The sequence below is a fragment of the Oryzias latipes genome, chromosome 20, assembly GCF_053564925.1.
Source record: "Oryzias latipes strain Hd-rR chromosome 20, Olatipes_Hd-rR_3.1".
In the NCBI taxonomy this organism is placed as follows: Eukaryota; Metazoa; Chordata; class Actinopteri; order Beloniformes; family Adrianichthyidae; genus Oryzias; species Oryzias latipes.
In genome coordinates, this window is record NC_136256.1 from 3,289,006 (window position 1) to 3,305,011 (window position 16,006).

The 16,006-nt window shown below is 39.8% G+C and overlaps 1 protein-coding gene across 1 annotated transcript in view; it reads left to right on the forward strand.

Moving 5' to 3' along the window:
• The window catches only part of LOC105353610 (hemicentin-1), a 98,379-nt gene that overhangs the window by 54,626 nt on the left and 27,747 nt on the right, over positions 1-16,006 (forward strand). The window contains exons 5-6 of the mRNA XM_078938823.1: positions 13,631-13,948; positions 14,640-14,906. Of these exons, the coding sequence (XP_078794949.1) occupies positions 13,631-13,948; positions 14,640-14,906 (585 nt within the window). The remainder of the gene's footprint in view (positions 1-13,630; positions 13,949-14,639; positions 14,907-16,006) is intronic.

A 16,006-nucleotide genomic window follows, 5' to 3' on the forward strand; every position in this document is an offset into this window, starting at 1 on the left:
TACACATTTCTCCCTCCTCTCTGAAGAGGGATGAACAGGTGACCAAATACTTCTTTTAACCGAGGAATTTACTAATTATATCATTAGAAATCCTATAAAAATCCTGTCTCTCTTAGGGGAAGTAAACTTGTGATGAAATATGCAGGCCTCTCATCTTTTCAAGTTGGAGAACTTGCATATCGACCAATGACTGACTGACTGAATATCTTTTTGACCCACTGTTAACTCCATATCCTATCAAACAACAAGGATAAACTGGTGGACTTAGGGCCTCCCTACTCCACCTGAATGTGGATAAAGGTTTCCTGAAGGACTGCAGACAGAGAGTGAGAGTAGACTAACATCTGCAGCACCTCCTCACAGGACAGTGTGCTGAGCCCCTGCTTTACAACTTTCCACCATTCTAAAGGCCTGTTCGCACCGGGACGAATTTCGCGCGCGATTTCGCCGACGTTTAACGCCTCGTGACTAAACAAAGGGCACCAATGAGAGTGTGCACACCGACGCGAAAAAACGCCACGCGTCAAAGCGTCACTTTTTAAAAAAACGCCTCGGGTTCGTTTTTTTTTTGACGCGTCGCGTCGAAATTTATTCGACCAATGAGAATGGCGCTTTTGCACACGTGTCTGGAGCTTCTGTATTTACAGTAAAAAACAACTTGGGGGCGCTCAAACACAAAACTGCCTTGCTGAGCACACATACCAGCGAAGAAGATAGACGCCAAGTAGCGTCTACACAGCAGCGAAGAAATAATGACGGACATTCTAAAATATCCCCGAACCAAGCACCAGTTGGAGCAACTGGTGCTTGAAATATTCATGTTTTCTTTGTATGATTCTGACAAGCGCGTAAATACTTGCTCTCTTCTTCTGAGTGAAAACCGACTTTAAGAAGCGTAAAATTGCGCAGCGCCACCTTGTGTACAGGAGTATTTCTGTTTACATTAAGCGCCATCTAATGTCAGGGAATGAAATTGCATGTTCACTCGGCTCATCGTCAGCGAAAATCGCCTGGGTGTGAACACAAAAAACGTGGCGAAAATCGCCTGGGTGTGAATACAAAAAAAAACACTGGCGAATATTCGTCCCGGTGCGGGTTTGCAGACCACTTCACAGCGGGTGGGGCTGATCTCTGGTGGGGACCAGATGGCTCATAGGGATGAGGTAGAATGGCTGTCAGGATGGTGTATGGAGAACAACCTGTTGCTCCACAAGATGGAGCAGTGTTGTACCCTCAAGTCCAGTGTTTTTCAACCAGTGTGCCACTAGTGTTCCGGGGGAGACAGTCAGGTTTGCCGTTGGAAATTACCCATTTTCACTGATCTAAATACATTTACCATCTCCAGGATATCAGCTCTGTGTTCACTTTCACTTTTTGTGTAGCTACAGAAAACATAAATATAATGTCAGTTTTTTGTGTGTAAAATTTATCAAACATGTTGTGATCATATTGTTCAAAAATTACAGTTGCCTTTGCACTAATATTGAAAGAAATGTTTAAAAAGTAAATCACTATTTAGAAAGAATATATTTGTTTTTTGTGAGGTTACATAAAATTGCATGTTAATAAACTGAAGAAAAAAACAACTACCAGGGTAAAATATCAAATGATTTAGTTGAGAATTATTACTAAAAACTAACTTAACTTTTATTACAACTTTTAGAAAAAACAGCTGCAACTTCCAGCTTTTTCTCCACAATTATCACATAAATACTCGTGAGATCATGGAGGGACTGTCCATCAATACAGACTATGAGTTTCTCCTTTTTTATTTTTGGATGCTGGTGTGCCGCGGGATTTTTGTCAAGGAGAAAGTGTGCCTTGAGAATGAAAACATAAAAACTGACAGAATGTGAGATTCAACAGAAGGCGTCTGAACACAGTTGTGTGAAATGACACAATACTAACCAGATTTTTGATGCTGCAAAGGCAAACGTGTTCTGTATCCAAAGGAAGAGATTTTGACAGTACACCTAGGATTCGGCAAACAATACTTTTTATTTCCAACTTTAAAAAGTTATAGTTTTAAAACTAAATTGTTTGAAGTTTAGAAAATGGGTATTTTATAACTGTGACTTGTTCACATTTAAGTGGCTGAAATATTGCGTCACACATGGAGAGCATCCTAACAAACCAAAGTTTAATAGTTTGATCAAATATTTTTAATAGCGTGGGTCTTGGAAAGGATTATAAACATACATTAAACAGAAATATGACCAGAAGTGACTGCTCTCTGGCCGCATTCCAGCCCCAAACTGCTGGATAACAAGACCAATATTGCCCCAAATTTATGTATGAGACCACCCGACATTCGATGTGTGAGATCACCCACAGTCTGTTCTGGAGAAGAATGTTTAGAAGTTTGTTTATGCACAGCTTAGAGAGAAAATACCTGTATATTCTGATCATCTTCTAAAGCAAAAGTAAACCAACATATTGATGGCTATTACACATCTATTAGTTTGTTTTATTTTCATCATTTTTATTCATGTATATTGTTTGTATTTGTTTTATCATTTAGGAAAGCGAAGTCTGTCAAGTCATTTTTTTTGGCAAAAACGTGTCATGATTGGTAAATGATGTGTACTAGAACAGCACTTTTTTACCTTCCTTGAAGGCTTAAGATGCTTTACAGTCACAGTCACATCCACAACATTCACGAATCTGCTGTACCTCTGCAGCACAGCCACTCTCATAAAACACAAAGAAAACTGCAATAAACATGGCTTAATAGTCATCAAAAACGTGCATCCAAATAGCAGTATTATATTGTGGTGTCTAATGCGTCCTGCTCCCATACCACAGTTAAAAAAATAATCCTGTCCCACTCCTGCTAAAATGATCCTGCTTCTGTCCTGCTTCCTATGTTGTTGTTTTTTGCTCATTATGTACAGCAATAATGTAATTGTAATATTAAGGTGATGTTTTTGTAAGGCAAATGAAAATGTAAATTGTCAACAACTGTGTCTCTCCAGACCGCTCAACCCAGAATCATTATTGTACTTCACTAATATAAGACATGTTTACAAGCTGCACATGACGTCGTATCACCATCTAACTCAACTCACATCCATGATTTTTGCTCCATCTGACTTCTCTACTAAACAGAACTAAACAGAAGCGTCGTTCATCCTGACTCTTCGCCTGATGTCATTTTTTCTGTCCTCAAACTCACCGTGGTTTTTGTTTTCTCCAAATGATCGCTGCACTTCAGATTTAAGGGGGAAACTGTGACTAGGGACATTGATGGCTTCTAGGTAATGTAGTTATTTTTCAGTTGAGTTACATTGTAGGAATATTGTCAGGAAACTCCTAAAAGGTTCCACTGTTACCGTCTATATTTGCCTTTCCTATTGGTTGTAGTGATGGGAATCCAGCTCTTCTTAGACATTTGGCTCTAAAAAGAGTCGTCTATTTTGGCTTTCAAGCGGCTCTTTGGGTTGTTTTATTGCTTTGTTTAAATTATTATCAACAACTACATAAATGTATGAACAAAATGGATAATAATGGCCATCCTGTTGTTTATTTTTTCTAGATAAAATGTTTAAAAAAACAACTATTTACAATTCAACTTTAACTCTATATATTTTGAACTTTTTCTTTTTAAACAAATTTGAAATGAAACAACACAAAACACTGCAACCACAACACATAATAAAAATAAATATCCCCCCCAAAAAAAGGATTTTTTTTTTGGTCTTTCTTTCTACTACAGACGGCTACAGCTCACCGCTCCCCAAGGGGATGGGTCAAATGCGGAGAAAGAATTTCCCTTCGTGGGATAAAATACAGTGTATAAAAAAAAGACCCTCAACATTCCCCACTTCCCATGAGTCTTATAAACTGAAGGCAGGGCTAACCCCCAGATCGCCACAACCTTCCGATCATTTTTTACATTCTTGCTTTAACTGGGATATTGATCTTTGTGTCTTTTGTGGAAATGATGTAGAAACTGTGGAACATCTTTTCTTTATGTAAACGAGTTTTGGTCTTCTTTTCATAATTGGCTCAAATCCAAAAATATCATCATTAACCCTTTTAAATTGGAATACAATTAAAATTCGATTACAATTCATTCACATCTGGACTTTCTGATTAAAGCACTGTCGCGGGGTTCTCTCAAGAAATTCATAAAAAATGCAAAAACAAAAACTGGTAGGCAAGCCAGGAGAGATTTCATAGGGTTTTTACCCTTTTTAATAGAGTCTTTGGGAGACACAAAAAATAAAGCAGGGATGAAAGTAAAACAACATAAATTCATCTCACTTCAGATCATATCACCTTCAATTGTGAATTTGAATGGCACTCCTTCTGCCCATTTCTCTCTCTCAACCTCTCAGTCCCTCTGCAATGATGAGAGTGAGGCTTCCTCTGCCATTGTGAGAGTGAGGCGCCTTCTTATGTACCTCTTGCCACTCCCACATAATTAGGCCTTTTACTTAGAAAATTGTAAAGAGTTATTCTCAAAACATTTCATATTTCCTTCAATAATTAAATAATGTCCATCACATTAACTTCAGCCACAAATAACTCAACTTAAATTATACAAAGAAAAAACGAGAAACAAAAACAAGATAAATTAGGAACAGCTGTTTCCTAAGATTTACAACAATATATAAACAAAAAATACAAATCCCTCGGTTTGGCTGTCAACGGAGGGGGCGTGGCTAAGACGCCGCTGCTGCTGAGCTGCTGCTGGGCTGCCGTGAGTAAGCGGTTCTATGTATGTGTATGCGTAAAACTACTGATGACCAAGTGTGCACCCGAGGTCTAAACTGTAAAAATGAAAGGTGAATTGTAAGAAACTATGGTTTCACAGCGAAATGTTTGATTGTGACGTGGACGCGCGCACCAACAGGTGTGGGTGTGTGTGTGTGTGTGTGTGTGTGTATGTGTGCTCACGGTGTTCGCTCAGCCCGAGAGACGGAGCCGCTCCGTCACAAGCACTGATTGTAATTTCAAAGCATTTTATTCATACTTGTAAATTCTCAAACGTGAAACCTCACATTAATGGATTACTCAACCATCTCAACCTATTTTTCTAAATATTTACATTACATGAATCATAAGAATGCCCATACATGGTGTAATTTATTTGATCCATTTAAACTTTTGTTATAGACCCTTGTTTTTATTGATTATTTTTTAATTTATATTTGTTTTTTTGTCTATATTTATCTCAGAATTTATATTGTTGTCATTGACAGACATGCCGTGGTTGTTTGTTGATTATTTGCTTCAATAAAAAATAAAAAAATTGGTGCATTCCCTGCGGGCGCCACAAGGGGTGCTCGCGGGCGCAACATTCATACATGTAGCAGAGAGTGAAGGATTTACACACTAGTCTCACTTTCAGTTTGCTTTTTCAGACTTTGGTTGAGTTTGATTTGATTGATCTCACAAAGTCACGATCTACCCACAGAGAAGCTGAAACTACGGAGACCGTTGGGTGCCAGTGGTTAAAAATTTTAAAAAATCTGATAAACTGTGCTCACAGATTACTAAACCGTGCGCACCATTTAGTAAACTGTGTGCACGGATAAGTAAACTGTGTGCACCGATTACTAAATGGTGCACACGGATTAATCAATTGTGCTCGTACTTTTAAGCAATTGTGCGCACACGCACATTTATTGCATGTGTGTGTCTCTGAGCAGAGCAGATATACTCTGTTAAGAATAGTTAGAAACAGAATAGTTAGAAACTCTCTTTTTTACTTTTTATTACACTAATGGTTCAAACTTAATTCATTATGCATGTATTATCATCTCAAAATTGTATTACATTTGAAGACAGCACAGCCAAAACCATTTTTCTCATAAGATTCCTCCAGCATCCTCCCCTTTTCATCTTTGTGTGTGCTGGTGCCTGTGCTCTGGTAAATGTCTGTGAGAACCTCAGAGAGATCTGACACTTGAAGCTTCCTGACCTTCGAGCATCTCCCTGCAACAACCTGTGGGTGTGATTTTCACACCATTGTCCAGTGTGTGATCCTTTGAATATGCAAATGCAGGGTTTATATTCCAAGCCCATCTCCCTGCCTCCGTTGTTCAGACTTTGTGTGCAGACTTTGCTGTTCACTTCGTCTGTAACCCTTCATACAATCTGATTAGTGCTGCTTGTGCGGAGTAAACTTCCACTGAAGATAATTTTTGCCTCTAAGTCATTATTAATTCGTTTCTGTGTGCAGGGAACTGTGGGTACGAACCTTTAACCTTAATTTTTACAGTCCTATCTAGAAAGACCAGTTTCCTCACAGACTCTTAGCTTCGTGTTTGCAGGATCCACTGGATTCAGATGACACCAACAGAGAAACCGGCCCACTCCTTCTATTACAACACAGACCAACTGCAGCGGCAGCACGAAGGATTCAGGGGCAGAACGTCTCTGTCCAAGGAGCAGATCTCCAGAGGAAACGCCTCCCTGCTGCTGTCAGGAGTGAGGGTTGAGGATGAGGGCAGATATAAGTGCTACAGCAGCGTCCTGGCAGGGAACCACGAGTCCTTCATCAACCTGAAGGCGTACGGTACGAGAAACCCACAAGTTCAGAAAACAAAAGCATGAAAAGGGTTTCAGGGGCATCAAATGTTTTTGGTTTATTAATTAAAAACTAAGTCCAGATAACTTTTTATAAACCTTTCATCAGTGAAACATCCTGAATGAATGACAGTCATCACAGATTTGCACAGAACAGACCGGATGAAGGAAATGTTTAAAGGGACTTTACAGCTGGAAGCAGTGATCCTACATTCTTTCATTCTGATTGAGCTGCCATAAAGCAGTGAGCCTGATTACAAAGCAACGACTGAAGGCTTATTAAAAAGAAAGCAGCAGCTGAAATTTAGCTGACTTCATCAGGTGAACTTTGGGATGAATTTATCATTTGTAAAAAGGTTGAGCTGATTCTTTAGGTTTCAGGAGTCTTTCATCTTGCAGTGTTGGAGGTTTGAGTGCTGCTGCACACAGGCATGCAGCTGATCTGCTTCATTCCACAACTACTGATAATGCAGTCAAGGTTGAGTTTCTGAGGTCAGCCAGTCGACACTGTTGGTGAACTGTTTCAAAGCAAAAACAACAACTCCAATGACATTTCAGGTGGAAGGAAGGACGGCTAGACTGTGTCTGTGCTCAACTGTTTGGCTCTGAAAGACTTTCACGGCTCTGAAGAAGGTTCCAGAAACACATCCATCTGCTCCTCAGTGGGCCGGCAGATTTTAATGAAACTGTCCGTCTTTGCAGGCTTTTTCTCCCCAAACCTTCCAAGAGATTTTGACCTGTTTGCTTTGGAGTTGAACCAACACTTTTTAAGATCCAAACAAAATATTTCAGCATTCTAACTCCCCCCTGGGGTTACGTATGTGATTTTGAATCAAATACAAAAACTCTGGTCTCAAAGCCAACATGTTTAATTGGGCTGGAGGTCAGGGCTCTGGGGGGGCAAATGGGGGGGTTTCCACCCTCACATAGTTTTACTGAAAGGGTGGGAAAATATTTTGACATCGATACAAGGGCTGGATCAGGAGCAGATGTGCGGAGTGGGAAAGAAATGAGGAAGAATTTTTTTTCTTGTGTGTGTGTGTGTGTGTGTGTGTGTGCGCATGCATGTGTGTGTGTGTCTGTTGGGCGGTTTTTTTGCTAGGTCTGGCGGTTTTTAGATGACTTTCGGCTGGAAAAATGTGACGCTATCTGGCAACGCTGATCAGTGAAATCCACGGAGTCTCATTCCAAACGTTTATGGCAGTAAAACTCCTCACTGCCTAAATACACTTTTCTCACACAGACATGAACATTTTCTCCTTTTCTCTTGTTTAAATTCTCAAACCTTCATAGAAATGAGGTCCAGGATCTTAGAATGAAAACAAAGATCTGATCGATCACAGATTTCTGTAGATCTGAAGAGCTCCACGTTTCTGTACAGGACAGGAGACATAGAGGACATTGATTGACAAGATCTCCAGCCAATCAGGACACAGAACAGGTTGCACTGTTTAAAAAAAGCAGCATAATGGCTCTAAAAGAATGAGCTAAACCAGGAAAGATGAACTTTGACGTAGAAAGGAAAGACTGTCTTCTGTTCTGTTTGAGAGATTTTAGAGGGTTTCAGATCGGGACACAGACTGCAGAAGGGGGAAGAAAATGTCACGTCTTGATCGTGTGGCCAGATTAAAAAACAAACAAACAAACATGGGTCTCTGCTATTGTTCAGTGGACCGGCCCAAACATGGAGCCGGGCCGGATCCAGCCCGCGGGCCGTAGTTTGCCCACCCCTGATCTACACTGGAGGACAGATCCTCTGATCCCTATGTCATGCTCTAATCTACATGTGTCAAACTCAAGGCCCGGGGGCCAAATGTGGCCCTCCATCTCATTTTATGTGGCCCGCGAGAGCATAAAAGTTTTTTATTTCTTAGAATAAAAATAAAATTAGTGTATATTTATTCATATTTGGGGGGAATCAGACTTGAAATATCGGACTGGGCAACTATACATTAGGACTTAAACACTGTCAATATAACCTAACCTGACAGACACAAATTTAAGAGGATTTATGCTAAAGTAACAAGCAAACATATGTTTTCTATTCAACTGTAATTGTCACTTTAAAAAGTTATAATACATAAATAATGAGTTATTTAACATTTAGGAGTAGTTACATTTATTTTTTATTACATTTAGCTATATGTATAAGTTTTATCTGGCCCTCCGAGGACAGCCACTATGCTGATGTGGCCCTCAGTGAAAATGAGTTTGACACCCCTGCTATAATCTATGGAGTAGAATACTGTGGTCAATAGTGTCAAAGGCTGCACTGAGGTCTAACAGGACCGGAATAGAAAGTAGTCCCTTTTCTGAGGCCACTAACAAGTCATTAGAGATTCTAACTAGAGCAGTTTCCGTGCTGTGGTGAGGTCTAAACCCCGACTGAAGGTGGCAGTAAAGCTGCATATCTACAACTCTTTCTAGGATTTTAGAAATAAAGGGGAGGTTTGATATTGGTCTATAGTTGGCCAAAATGTTAGAATCCAAACTGGGCTTTTTCAGAAGAGGTTTAACAACTGCATATTTAAAAGACTGTGGCACATAACCCGTTTCCAGAAAGGTATTTATCATTGTTAATATGGGATCATTAATTAGGGGAAAGGTTTCTTTAAAAAGTCTAGTGGGAATTGGGTCTAACAGAAAAGTTGAGGATTTGGAGGACGTAATAATTGATGCTATTTCTGCTTGATCCACAACAGTGCCGGAATTGTGCCGGAAAAATGAACCAAATGAGTTCTATCGCTAGAGGAGACGTCACGTGGTTCCTCATGGGAGGAGAGCACCGCCATCTTGGTGAGGTCAAGTCACTGCTGCATGCATGTGAACACAGTTTTTGCAAAATGCCAGTTCATTGTGGTGGTTTTCAACTGCCAAAATCGGAGAAGTGAGTCCATGAAGGAGGAAGGTATATCATTTCACAGGTAAGTACTATATTTTTTTTCTTTTAATGCTGCAGGGGCGTCATTAATCATACACATGTTGACATGCATGATGCTGCAGGGCTATTATCAACATGCTGCTGCATGATGTACGTATAATTTTCTGTTGACATAAATGTAAACATTATTTTGTTAAACCTGTATACAGCATACTAGGCTATTATAGTAATATAGATTTATACATTTCTGACTCAGTGACTGAACTTTTCTTGCAGGTTTCCAGTGGATTCAGACTTAAAGAAAAAGTGGGCCTTAAAAAGAGCTACAGTCTGGATATGTTCAAAACATTTTGTGGAAACAGATTTTGATAAGAGGCCAGACTGTTCACTTGAAACCCGACACCATAGCATCTGTGTGACACAAACTGATCACTCACATGAATCAGTAAATGTAATGTTTTTCTTTGTTTTTTTAGGGTAAATCTATTGTTGAATTTTGGACTTGTTGTTGACTTATTATTATTATTATTATTATTATTATTATTATTGTTATTTTTATTATTCATTAACTTATTATTCATTTATTATTATTATTATTTATTATTATTGATTTACTGTTGATTTGTTATTGTTAATATTATTATTATAATTATTGACTTATTATTGACTTTTTGTCGGGCTTTTTAAAATAATTTAAATTTCATGTCAAAGAGGTCTAAAACTTATAAATGTATTGAAATTATTTTTAAAAATTATTTGTAACAATTTCTTTATTTGTATGAAGTCCTGCAACATATATTTATTCAAGTTTGAGCTTTTAAAGCTCCTTGTATAACACTTCAATGTGGAAATGATGATGAAAAAAAGTAAAACAAAACAATGTTGTTAATGATGATTAAAAAAACGATGTAAAACAAGACAACGAGTTATGTTGTCTGTGAAAGGAGCTTGACACAGCAAAATACACGTCACATGAAGAAAATAAACACAGGGCAGAAACTTGAAAACCGCTGGATTTGAACCCGGACAATCCGAGTGAAGTCCGTGTAACTAGTCCGCTGAGCTATCCATAAAGTACTATTTAATGACGGTAATTCAAATAGGGGTCAGAACAATAGAAAATGTGGCCAAAGGTTCGGGATTCATTTGTTTTCACAGAGAATAGCGCAAACACAAAAGACATCTGAACCGTTGTTCGACGATGCATTTGACGCTTCATACGTCATCAACCACGTGATCTGCGCTAGTTGACACACGCCTCGAAACATTGTGCAGAACCACTGTGTTTCATGAAGGTGAGACAAGCGCCAAAGTGTCCGTGTCAAACGGGCCATCCCTGGGATTAGGGTGGGAACTCGGACACAGCCCTAAAGTCACGGAGAGCTTCCTCTGTGATGATGACGTTCAGGTTTGTTAGATGAGAAACTGTTTGGAGACATCATGTAACTCCTGGGACGATGCAGTTTCTTCTTTTTATTTCTCAGAAAACTTTGATGATGAACAAACTTTTTAGTCTTTTGTTTTTTCTGATCGATGTTTGGATTTTAACCAGAGGAGGTGAGTAAAACGAAAATCTGTTTGATTTCTTTTCTGGCTGAGTCTCCATCTGAACTCATCTTTTTACTACAATAGAATCTGTCAAAGTGAGCATTGCTGAAAAGATTTGGATCTGCTGTCTCAGTCCCGGGACTCACGGAACCGGGACTCCCGGGACCGGGAGCGGCTCTGGGACGGTGTGTGAGCTGGCTGATGATGCGGCTCTTGGGTGCAGCATTGATAGCCCGCACGGACCTCAGTGCGTCCAGGGCTACATGGAGATGGCACGCATTAGCCTCATCTTAACCCTTCTTCCGGGTCATATTTAGACCACCCTGCTGGGGGGTTGCTGGTTCCCCGCCTGTGATGCTGCATCTGGCTGTCTATGCAGCTTTTCACATGGGGGGGAGGGGGGGGGGTTGGTTCCAAATATCAACATTAACACATATTGCCTCATCTCCATCATTAAGGGGTGGGAGGCATAATGGGGGTCTGTGTGGGGTGGGGGGTTGATTTTAGTTTTTACTTTGTTGTGCTTGTTTTATGTTTCTGTCCTGGTGTTAAGCACTTATGTTCCATAGGAAAAGTGCTTTATAAATAAAGTTTGATTTGATCTAGAAATTTATGAGCCGAGTCACTTAATAATAATCCTAATAATAATAGAAGCAGCTTTAGAAAATCATCTGTGCTTTTCCAGACGCTCAGAGTTCTTCCATCGTCTTCTTCATTCACTCCTCATTCATACTTGGTGATGGTTGATACTCGCTCACCATCAGTAGCATGACGGACAAGTTTCCAATGGTTGATGATGTGATGCTGAAACAACTGCAGAATACAAGAACAGTTATTAATAACTCTTTCAAGAAAGAAAAACACAATGAAACACAATAAGAAACTCAGTCTAAAGACCCACTCCAATGAAAAGGGTCGTTTTTGTGTTTTTAACATGTTCAACCTCATGAAGAACATGTTAAAAAATTATGATTAAAGCTGGATTTTTTTAGGTTTTATTTAAATCTTGAATCGGGAGCAGAGGAAAATTTACCATTTGAAAAAACTTGTAGTTGTTGTTTTCAAACTACAATTGCTGGGCCACAAGCTCCCTGTTCTGCTCCATTCTGATCATCCACTGTCAGACCAATAGATCCATGAACGTCTTTGTTTTCCTGGTCTGAGCTGGAATCTGGATCAGAACTGGATGGCTGGATGAATACAATACTCATCACCATTTTTGTTTCTCCATTATTGTTAGCTTGGAGGTGTGAGGGGCTGTAAGATAGCGGGAGAGAGTGTAAGCAAATGGCTGATGGGAAATGGGGCAGGCTTACTTTGCGCTTACCTTCCCAACCATAACCCAGGTGGATTTTAATGAACTCCAGCTGCTCTGCAGAAACTATGTCCTAGAAAACAACACAGGTTTTTGATTTTGGCTAAAAACTGCATCATTATATAGATCAAAAGAGGATCAGAGTGAGACTTTAAATAAATATTTTATTTTTCATGCATCCAATACACCCATAATTTAAACTAACCATCTGAGCATAATACAGTCCCTTTCCTAAAATACTAAACTTTCACAGGATAAAGATTCAGGGTCATCTCTTTAATTGATTTAAGTATTTGTTTATCTTTTTATATAAATTGGGGTCCAACTCATCAAACCCACAAAAAACAGAAAACTGTGGAGAAATCACCATTTACTTCAGTTTTTACTAAAAGATCAAGACAGATTCTGATCACATGAAATCAATCAACAAGTAACGCACTTTTAAAATAATATGTCCATCTCCAAACCTTACTGGGCGGGGCCAGGTCCTGCTGGAGGATGAATTCTGCATCTCCATCCAGAAGCTCAGCAGAAGGAATCCAGAAGTCCTCTAGAACTTTCTGCTAGACTGTTGCAGTGATTCTGGACTGAAGACAGCAGAGGTTTCATGTCAACATCAACTGAGACATCTGCTGCTGCAGCTATGTTAACTCATGAGCTCATCAGTTAGAGATGATCCTGTTTGTCATTAACCCTTGTGCTATCCTAGGCACGTTAACATTGGGAGTTGGGTCATCTAGACCCACTAGACAGTGCGCTAAACCTTTTTTCTTCAATGATTTGTGATCTTCACTGGTGTCCATGGATTACATGAATCTTTCCACCTTTATCCATCTTTGTCATGGTAGGGAGAACATGTCAATGTAAGGGGGGGGGTCATCTAAGATAGCACAAGGGTTACGTTCACATTTACAACTAGCTGTTGTGTATTGATCTCCAAATAAGGAAAATTGTATTCTCATGTCTTAAGAAAAGTTTGTTTTCGTGTGATAACAAATTATTAAGTCTTTATATCAAGAAAACAAGCTGTAAAAAATATGAACAGAGGCTGCTGTTCTTATCTTCAGTAAATTAATTATTTGACAAAAGTATCAAAACCCATGAAAAGATTGAAATGAGCCTCCTTTTTTCAGATTTACAACAAAATGAATGTCTGATATGATTATAGGCGGTTCAAACATGCTTTTTTATTTTTATTACTAATCAATAAAGTTTTTACGGCAGATCTCTTACTCAAAGAAAAAGTAAAAAAACTAAAAGTGAAGAATGTCCTTCATTGAATCTCATCCTTTGAGAAAAAGTGTTTCTGTGCAGCTCAACATTGACACATCTGTCTCTGATGTTCACAGATGCAGAGGTCTCCTGTCAGTTTGGACAGAGCTGCATTTTACCCTGCAGGTTTACACCTGGAGATGATCTTGTTATTCACTGGTTTAAGATGACACCAACAAACACTAAAGTTCACTCCTACTATGACAACAAGGACCACCTGGAACACCAGCACCAGAGGTTTAGAGGAAGAACGTCTCTGTTCCAGAATCAGATCTCCAAAGGAAACGCCTCCCTGCAGCTGACAGGAGTGATGGTTCAGGATGAAGGACCATATCGATGTTTGACCAGCACCATCACTGAAACAGGAGAATTCGACATCAACATGAAGGTTTACGGTACGAGAAACCCAGAAAACTGGAGAAAGTCCAAATGTTTTAGCTCAGTTTCTCCCATTCAGTCCATCAGACATTCTTCAAGCTGAATGTTCCACAGTAAGTCATGAAATGAACTTGAATTCAGAGTTTAGACAGTAGTTCATGATCCAAAGTTCCTGATTCTCCTGAATCTGTCCCATTCTCTGATGAACAAATGTTCTGTGTCTCTGAAACTAAAAGCTTCTTGAAATCCTCCAAATCTTGGAGTCACTAAAAGGTTTTCTTTGTTGAAGCAGAGACGACTGCAAGAACAGAAAGATGTGGAAGCTCTGAAAGCTGAACCAGAAGTGATGAAGGAAGGACAGGAAATGGGAAAATGCAGACATTTGTTGACTTTACAGCTGGAAATCTATCAGAGAAATCTGTCATTAAGGCTGAAAATGTCCCAAAAGAAATGAACAACAAGTGAGAGATTCTGCAGAATTGAAGGAGGTTCAGCTCCAATGTTGAAGGAAATGAAGAAAGATTTCAAGCAGAGCTGCAGATTAGTGAGAGTGTGGATTAGAGGAGGACACACCTGCTGAGGATCAGTTCATCCTGAACCTGCTTAAAGCTGGAATTCTAGCAGCAGGAAGAGAGGATTGACTTTTCCACACAAACACTGATTCTACACTGCTGGAAGCTGAAATTCTACTTTTTCCACTTGTTGCAGCTCCACCTCAGAAGATCAACATGAAGCAGACGGAAAACCAGATCATCTGCAGCTCAGATGGGATCTATCCTGAACCTGATCTCAGCTGGTCCATCAGTCCTCCATCCAGCAGAACCTTCCAGAACACAACCAGAGTCCAGAAGACTGAAGAACTTCTTTACAACATCCGCAGCTCTCTGACTCTTTCAGACCGTGAAGATGACCTGGACTACATCTGCACCATCAGCACTCCATCAAACCAGAGGAGAGCTTCATGGAGGAGAGGACGTGAGTGTTCCAGTTCATCTGGAGACATCTCTGTCTGATCATGGCAGAACTTTCCAGAATCAAAGACCTTGATGTTCTTTGTCACTGTGGGACTGTTTCTGCATGCAGACCTACAGGATCCTCCAGGATCCAGCAGACTATGGAGGATTCAGCTCTGAAATGATTTCTTTCAAGTCTTTCAAAGTGTCATTCATGTCAATATGGAGGCAGGAGGCTGTGTGCAAACATCACAGTGTCTTTGCTTCAGGCTGTCAGACATTTGGACTGGATGTTTTATTTCATGACGAAACTAGTTTTTCTGTCAGAGATCAGAGAAATCGCTCCCATGTTCCAGACATCCAAACGTGATCAACATGAAGTCTGTCAGAACTCGTCCCGTCTTTGTGATTGGGTTTTACTTTGAAACTTGCAGCAACATTTAGATTGAGTTCACATGAAAACATGATGCTGAGTAAGAAGTTACCAAAGACGGCAACGTTTAGCTGCAAATGTTTCATGTTTTTTACAATTTTAACGAAAAAAAAAATCTCCTTTTTGAACTAAAATAACTGTTTTCTGTTTCAGACAATTCTCATGTCCGCATCATCTTAGGCTACGTTCACACAGCTGGGCTTAATGCTCAATTCCTTTTTTTTTTTTAATCCGATTTTTTTGCAAGGTCGTTCACATTTCCAATTTAATCCGAACTTTTGTGATCTCCTGTGTGACCGTGAAATGACCCACAATTGAACCGCATGCGCAAAAGAGGACTCAACAGTGAACGACGTCACTCGTTTGCGGAAGTAGCTAATGTTAATAATGGGTGTCAACAACAGTGTTGTCAACAGCGGAGCTCTTTTTGTATTAATACATTTATCTTCACGAAGAAACCAGCACAATAAAATTCTTATCATTTTAAGAAGGCATTGGAGCCAGGGTCGTCTGTACCCACTGTTGTGGAATGAGGATGTTTATGTGCTGCGGCCATGCGCGCGTGTGTGTAAAAGAGAGGAGAGACCGCGTGCAGCGAGGTAGAGAATGGGGGGGGGGGCAGTGGGGGCGCGCATTCATGTTGTGTGTTAGGGAGGAAGGAGAACGGTAATAAAACAAGGTTTCCCCCA